At 49.7% G+C, this 8,259-nt stretch overlaps 1 protein-coding gene across 1 annotated transcript in view; it reads left to right on the forward strand.

Annotated features, from left to right (window-relative positions):
• Window positions 1–8,259, forward strand: part of Pcnt (pericentrin) — an 84,353-nt gene that overhangs the window by 51,840 nt on the left and 24,254 nt on the right. The window contains exons 23-26 of the mRNA XM_032911050.1: window positions 703–1,380; window positions 2,499–2,601; window positions 4,938–5,098; window positions 7,345–7,509. Of these exons, the coding sequence (XP_032766941.1) occupies window positions 703–1,380; window positions 2,499–2,601; window positions 4,938–5,098; window positions 7,345–7,509 (1,107 nt within the window). The remainder of the gene's footprint in view (window positions 1–702; window positions 1,381–2,498; window positions 2,602–4,937; window positions 5,099–7,344; window positions 7,510–8,259) is intronic.

Below are 8,259 nucleotides of genomic sequence, written 5' to 3' on the forward strand. Positions count from 1 at the left end.
GGTCTGACCACACGACTGACATTTGGAAGCATTAAGGGCTTTGATGGTGCCTGTGCTGTGAGTGTGTACGTTGCATGAGGCCCGGAACTCATGCTCCACTCCTGCGTGTGTCTGAGGACACGAAAGGTTTAGAGTTGCACGCTTGAGGGACCTAGGCTAAGCGCCGGACCTGGACCTGCGCTGCGATTCTGAGAGATGTTTGTATCCATCGAGCCCATTGTACACTCTGAGGGAGTACACTCTGAAACCTCTCACCAGCAGGCTACAGCAGAGTCTCCCATGCTCCTGTGGTGACTCCATCTGTGTGACCGTCAGAAGGCTCAGCCTGTGGCGCCACAAACAGCGCCAGGTGCCCGCTGACAAGGAAACTCCACAGTATAGCAATTACAGATGTTTGTTGTTCTGTGTTTGGATATAGGACCGTCTAGTTTCCTTTTTCCTCAAAACAGAACCCCAAAACCTGGAGTAAAAACAAAAAACAAAACCCCAAAACCATGAAAAACAAAAAACCCACCCCAGCTGCCAAGCTTTAATTCTGTTTTTTATGGCATTAAAGAGACTTGACATCTAAGTGTCTGGAAAGTTGTTAGGAATCCTGCCCATAGGTGCTCATTTTCTGAAAATGGTTCAGAAACACAAGAGAAGTAGCAGTGAGGTGTCTTGTAACTCACCTGCTCATTTGCATATTCTCCTCCCACACAGGCTAAGGAAGAGCAGCCCGAGGACTGTCACCTGGGCAACACCAGTCTCAGAGCCCAGCTGAGACAACTCGAGGAGAAACTGGACCCCCAGGCGCATTCCGTGGCCTTCAGGGACACCAGCATGGAAACTTGTACATTGCAGCAGCCAAACCTGTTGGAAAATGGTTCAAGTAATCACTGTCATAACGGTGAAGAGAGCAGGCCATCGCCTCCCGATGATGTACCTGCTAAAACCACGTGGGATGTGATTGGTGTTATTAAAAATCAGGATTTGTTGGCCCAGATTGAAGCGCCAGATTCCCCCACTCCAGAAAAGTTAGCATCACAAGGGGGAGCTTTCTCCTCCCAAGCCAGTGTGCACAGCGCCTCCCTCCTCCCTGAGGAGGCTGAGCCCCAGAAGGACCCAGTGAGGGCGCTGGACCTGTCTTCCTGGAGCTCCCCCGAGGTTCTCCGGAAGGAGCCCTCCCTGGAGCCTCAGCACAGCCTGCCCCTGACACCGGGCGTGGGTACAGTGAGCCTGCACAGTGTGGACATCTCCTCACCAGACTGGACAGACCCACTGCTGCAGGCTGATGTGTCAGGGCTGCTTTGTTACCCGGGCAAGTCTGCAACAGGCCAGGCCCCGCTGTGGGTGGTGGCCCCTTCGGCTGAGAAGCACCATGTGGAGAGGACAGCCACGGTAGGTGTCTCCCCACACTCCCTGTTGCAGACATTTGTGGGTGGTCAGTGTTTTCGTAGGGTGCATCACAGCAAGGCTATTGTTGGCTCATCTGACAGTGGGGGCCTCATAGTCTCTGAGGAGCCTGGTTTTCCAGAAGAAATCAAACTCCAGCTGACTGTTGTAGGGCCCCTTAGGTCATTTTAGCGTTGTGTGAAACGGAGGGATAGTTGCACTCCTCAGAACGTCATGTCCTGTGTCTTAACTGGCGTTAGTCCTGAGGAGCACAGTAATTTATAAAGGACCTCACTGTCTGAATTGCTTTAGGTTTTGTATGCGTGCACGTGAGGTCAGAGGTCAATGTTTCTTGTTCCTCTGTTGCTTTCTATCTCGAGACAGTGTTTTTCCCAGAACCACAGCTTCTCGCTTGGGCCTGACTGGCTGGCCAGCAGGCCGCTGGAATCCTCTGTCTCCATCTTCCAAGTGCTGGGACTGTAGGGACATAGCACTCCACTTGGGGTTTTATGTGGATGCCGGGAAGGGGGACCCACACTCTGCTGACTAAGGCACAGCCAACAGCCCTAGAATTATTACAGTAATAGTCCGTGTGTGTGCATGGTTGATTATAACAACACTTTATTATTTTTTGAGTTCAATTGCACTTTTCTATTTTGAAGTATTTTTTATATGAGGATGCTTTGGGGCATACGTGTTATCTAAGATACCCATACGTTATCATCTATGCACAAATTTTAAAAATTTGAGATAGTTTGCTAGTGGCTACTTTAGGGCTTTTTCCAAGTTTTTTAAAATCACATTTTATTTTGTGTGCACGTGTGTGTGTGTGTGGTATGTGGGCGTCAGAGAATGCCTTGTGAGCAATGGCCTCCTTCTGTCATGTGGGTCCCATCGTTTACACTCAGGTCGTCGAGCGAGGCTTTCTCTGTTCCTTCAGATCATCCCCAGTGCAGACTGAGTGGTTGGCAGTACACGTTTCCAGCGCATCTCACATATTCGCACCCCCTGAGTGCTTAGAGCTGGGTTCTCTGTGGGAAGCAGATATACTCTGACCTTAGTTACGTTACCGCCTGTTGTTATTTACTGTTTTGTGACCTTACAAACATCTGCCCGTCTAACAGGAGAAGGACGTTGAAGACTTTATCGTAACATCTTTTGATTCTCAAGAATCATTAACATCCCCTTCTCATGAGTTAGCGAGAAGAAGCGATGGGAGCGGGAAAAGTGAGTCCGTCGTCATATATATATATATATTCTTACTGTGTGTGCGTGCTTTTAGAGTTCAGGATACTACAAAGGTTCCACCAGGTCCTCTGCTGTCCAAACGCACTGTCACCCTCTTGTGCCCTGAGTATAAGTTACCAACGAGCTGCGAATGTCATCCTGCCTTGTGAGGTCCGGGTCCCAGCACATTGGGTCCTTGGGTCTTATGCAGATTGTGCCCATTGTCCCAGAGAAGACAGGAGAGAAAGAGCAAGTCCGGCCTTAGCTTCTCCTGCCTTCCCGGCCTGCACGTAGAGGAATGCCCTTCTCTGGGGCTTCAAACTCGGACATTTTGAAGAGCAGAAGTGGGAACTTTATCAGGTCTGGTTCGTTCTTGAGGTTGAGCATGGCCTGTGGCTTCGTCACATCAGGAGGTTCATGGGACCATTTTGGACCCCCTGGGTCACAAGTTTGTCTTCCCAGTCTCCTTTGCAGAGCATAGAAGCCACTGGGAACATCTGTATTTCTGACCCACCGTCCTTGTTCTCTTGTCTCTGGGTCCGTGGTTTTCATTAAAGATGTTGTTCATAACTTCTTTAATGACTTTCTTGTTCCAAGTCAGGATATGGGTGGTGTCTCAAGGCGAGCTGTCTTCTCATTTTATCTTTTCTTAAAGTTGTATTTATTTATTATTTAAAGTACACTGTAGCTGTCTTCAGACATACCAGAAGAGGGCATCAGATCTCATTGCAGATGTTGTGAGCCACCCTGTGGTTGCTGGGATTTGAACTCGGGAAGAGCCATCAGTGCTCTTAACCGCTGAACCATCTCCAGCCCGAGTTGTCATTTTCAAGCATTTGAGAGCATGAGAGTATAAGGGAATGCAGTTTATTGGAAGTGAGGAAATGCAGGAAGCGTTGTAAATGTCCCTTTCCAGTCACTCAGTTGGAGCAAATGGCTGGAAAAGTTGAGTGGCCTGTGTTGGACTCTATGGGTGACTATTTCATCTCGGTCTGGGCCCACATTGGACTCAGTGGGGACACCTTATTGTCACATCACATTTGCTGTTTAAATTGCCTCTGGGGTTGGAGGGATAGTTCAGTGGTTAGGAGCACTGACCGTTCTTCCAGAGGACTGGGGTTCAATTCCCAGCAACCACATGGCAGTTCTCAGCTGTCTGTAACTCCAAGATCTGACACCTTCAGACAGACAGACATGCAGGCAAAACACCAGTGCAGATATAAAGAAACAAGTAAGTAAATAAATAAAATATTAAAAAAGAAATAGCGTGTAGCCAGGCGTGGCAGCGCCCACCTTTAATCATAGTACTTGGAAGACAGAGAGGCAGGCACATTCCTGAGAGTTAGCATGCTAAGGCTGAGTCTCTGGGTGTCAACTCCTCCCCACCCCCTTGCTTGAGAGTGAGTGTCTGGGCTTCCTCTGTCCGTATGAACTGTTTTTTTCTCTAAGATTTCCTCTTGTTTGCTGTACTTTTCCTTGGCAACATGCTGTGGTATTAATACTTCCATTACACGTCTGAGAGTGTAGACTGACCGCGTTAAAGGTAGAGGAGATGCTTTTGCTTGCTGTGGGACTGGAGCTGCTTCTTCCTCCCCTTGGGCTGAGTCCCTGAGCACCTGACCCTTACTGCACCTCACTGGTTGGCCTCCCCTTAGGCTGAGTCCCTGAGCACCAGACCCTTACTGCACCTCACTGGTTGGCCTCCCCTTAGGCTGAGTCCCTGAGCACCCGACCCTTACTGCACCTCACTGGCCGGCACGTTCCTGGCCTGTAGACTTTCCGAGGCTGTTGAAGGCTACAGGCCTGAAGAGCCAGCTTTTATGGTCCCAAGGACTTGTGAAGCCCCTGACTATTAGATGCCGGGTGTCACACGCTCCAGACTCTATGCAGTCCCATCTCCATCCCTATCTCAGGTCACGCCAGACACATCTAGAGTGGACACTGCTGTCCATCCAGCTGCTCCCACCTCCTCTGGGCTTGGTGTCCTATCTGTCCACCACATTCTTGTCCCTGTGCCGGGCACTATGTACCTAAGCCTTAGGTAGTCTGGCTGCTCCTCGGTGCTTTCGGGGGTGTAGTTGCCAGTGGGGATGTACAGGTATATCCATGTAAGGGGCTGAGATAACCCTGAGGTTTATGTTTACGTCACAGGCAGTTAACACATCAGACATGCAGAGTAAGCTTCTCCTTCCTTGTTCATTTTCCTCCGACTCGTGTTTTCTGGAGATTGTGGACACCCTCGCTGGTTCTAATAGGTGTTTTATGTGCTGTGAGTTGCTGCAACTGTAGTCGGATTAGATGTTGTGGCTTCCACCTCTGACCCCGTGTGCTCCTAGGTGATGGCCCAGACATTGCTACGATGTTGACCTTGGGCTCAGAAGGATCCGAGACTCCCACCACTGATCTAGTAGCTGCCACTATTGGTCCTTTCTCTAGAAGGTTTGTCCAGTCACCAGGAGCGATGAAGGAGAAGGAGGTCCATGCAAAGCAAATGAAGGTAAGAATGTCCGAGTATTGGCAGCCCCAGTGACATGGAAAAACCTGTCCCTTCCTTGTTTGCTGGCCTACGCCTGCCCCTGTTCAGATGGCCAGCCTTAGCCAATTGGTGGGCTGCACTCCTCCTGAGCTGTCACAGGATGGGAGTCCCACCCGAAGGCCCTCCTCTGTGATGCTATGCCAGTTCTCCCGGTGGCGGTATCCCCCTAGGTAAGGGCTCTAGAGTTTGAGGGTCTCAGAACTGGCTTGTTCTGGTTGAGTCTGATCTCTGGATCAGGAAAAAGCTACATTGCCATTGAACAGGTAAATCGTGTATGACAGATGACTACGTAAGTCAATGGTATCATGCCGGGATGGCATCTTATTCAAATAATAGCGATCTCCCAAAACAATGTTTTGTTTTGTACCAGGGACTCGTGGTGTGACCCAGCCTGGCCTCTCACACAGCCTGCTTATTGCTGAGCTCATAGGTACCACTGTGCGCCTCTTGTCCATGGTAGCCAGAAGAGGGTGTCAGCCCCCTGGAATTGAAGCTGCAGATGCTTGTGAAGTGCAGTGTGGGTTCAGGGAGTTGGGCCTGGGTCTTCTGGAAGACCAACAGCAAATCAATTGTTGAGCCACCTCTCTAGCCCCTCCAGTAAATCAGTTTTAATGCTATTAAGAATTCTGGGGTTGGAGATTTAGCTCAGTGGTAGAGCGCTTGCCTAGAAAGCGCAAGGGCCTGGGTTCGGTCCCCAGCTCCGGAGGGAAAAAAAAAAAAAAAAAAGAATTCTGAAATTAGGGCTGGAGAGATGGCTCAGCGGTTAAGAGCACCGACTGCTCTTCCAGAGGTCCTGAGTTCAATTCCCAGCAACCACATGGTGGCTCACAACCATCTGTAGTGGGATCTGATGCCCTCTTCTGGTGTGTCTGAAGACAGCTATTGTATACTTATATAGAATAAATAAATCTTTAGACGAAAAAGAATTCTAAATTCTTCTAATTAATTTTAAGTAAGTTTAAAGTACGCTTTATTTTATTCCCTGCAGACTGGAAACCAAGGGACTGGGGAGATTACTCAGAAATTCCACACCAGCACGAGGGTCTGAGGGTCATCTTAACACTCATCTAAAATCAGGGCGTGGCAGCTTCTATCCATAATCTCAGCCATAGGCATGGCTGGGTTTGCTGGCCACTGTAGCCGAAGGTTTCCGAAGTGAACACACAGTCTCCATACACATGTACAGGAGAGTGCACACACACACACACACACACACACACACACACACACACACACACACAGAGTCTCCACACATGTACAGGAGAGTGTGCACACTCTCTCTCTCTCACACACACACACACACACACACACACAGTCTCCATACACATGTACAGGAGAGTGCTCTTCCTCTCTCTCTCTCTCTCTCTCTCTCTCTCTCTCTCTCTCTCTCTCCATATCCATGTATAGAAGAGCGAGAGCTTGCACACTCACTCAGCGTCTCCATACACATTTATAGGAGAGCAGACACACACACACACAGTCTCCATACATATGTACAGGAGAGTGCTCTTCCCCTCCCTCTCTCTCTCTCTCTCTCTCTCTCTCTCTCTCTCTCTCTCTCCCCCCATATCCATGTATAGAAGAGCGAGAGCTTGCACACTCACTCAGCGTCTCCATACACATTTATAGGAGAGCAGACACACACACACACACACACACACACACACACACACACACTAGAATAACTAATTGTCTTAGGGTTACTATTGCTGTGATGAAACGCCGGGACCAAAGCAACTTGGGAGGAAAGGGCTTACTCAGCTTCCACTTCCCACATCACAGTTCATCAAAAGAAGTCAAGAGGAACTCAAGCAGGGCAGGAACCTGGAGGCAGGAGCTGGTGCAGAGGTCGTGGAGAGGGCTTTTGCTTAATTGCGTGCTCCTCATGGCTTGCTTAGCCTGCTTTCTTACAGAGCCCAGGACCATCATCCTGGGGACGGCACCAGCCGCAGTGGGCTGGGCCCTCCCCCTTGATCACTGATTGAGAGAATGCTCTACAGCTGGGTCTCTCCTGATTCTATATGGTACAAAACATTGAGGAGATGTCTTCAGTGTTTTCTGTTTAAGCCATCTAACAATAAAATAAGTTTTTATTTTTGGTGAAAGAATTGAGTTAGTTGAAAGAATTAGTGTTAGTTGAGTTGTGGATGATAGTTTCGGGCTGGAATGTTTCCCCCTTCCTGATGTTTTTTTTTTTCCTTCTGCAGGCTTTGCTGCAGATGGTGTTTGATGAGAGTCACCAGATACTGGCCTTGTCAGAAAGCCAGGACTCCTCCAGTGCACTGAGCAAGGGTGAACCACGTGACCCCCTGGATGGCGTCCCAAGGCACAGGCAGGCCCTTTCGGAGGGGACATCTGACAGAGGAGAGAAGGTAGGAGACTGCTGGTTCAGTAGGTGAGAAGGGGCCACATGACCTGCTCCTTACGTGGTCGCACCACCATGGCTTTGAACAGGAGGCCCGCTCAAGGAAGCACAGATAGCCAGCAGGCTAGTTCCATGTGGTGTTGGGCCTTGCCAGCCCAGTGGCAGCAGCAGCAGGAGAAGGGAAGAAGGTCGCCCGTTCTGTTTGTAGTTTTTCTGTTACTGTGATCAAGCCCGGGGACCGAGGCAGCGCGCAGAAGGAAGGGTTTGCTTTGACTTATGGTTCCAGAGGGATAGAGTCCATCATGATGGAGAGGCGTGGGGGGTGTGGGGGGGCAGGGAGCTTAAAGCTCATGTCTCAGCCGTAAGCATGAACCAGAGAGTAAAGTGTAAGCAGATAAAGCTTTCTACTCAGGGCCCGCCTTCCAGTGACGGACTTTCTTTAGCAAGGCCAAACCACCTACACCTCCCCAAACAGAGCCACCAACTGGGGTCGGAGTGTTCAAATGCCTTAGAGTGTGGGGAACACTTCTCATTCGAACCACTGCACCCGGTTCTGCTCTATTCCGTTTCACTCCTTCTGATACCAATATTAAAAAAAATAACCTTTGTTCTGTATCTTGTGACTGGTTGCAATGCCGTGTGTGGAGGTCAGATTGTGTGCGGGAGTTGATTTCCTTTCCTCCTACTGTGTGTTTTCTGAGTATTGAACTCAGGTCATCAGACTTGGGCCCAGGAGCCTCTGTCCGCTGAGCCACCA

This window comes from Rattus rattus, chromosome 8 (genome assembly GCF_011064425.1).
Source record: "Rattus rattus isolate New Zealand chromosome 8, Rrattus_CSIRO_v1, whole genome shotgun sequence".
NCBI lineage: Eukaryota > Metazoa > Chordata > Mammalia > Rodentia > Muridae > Rattus > Rattus rattus.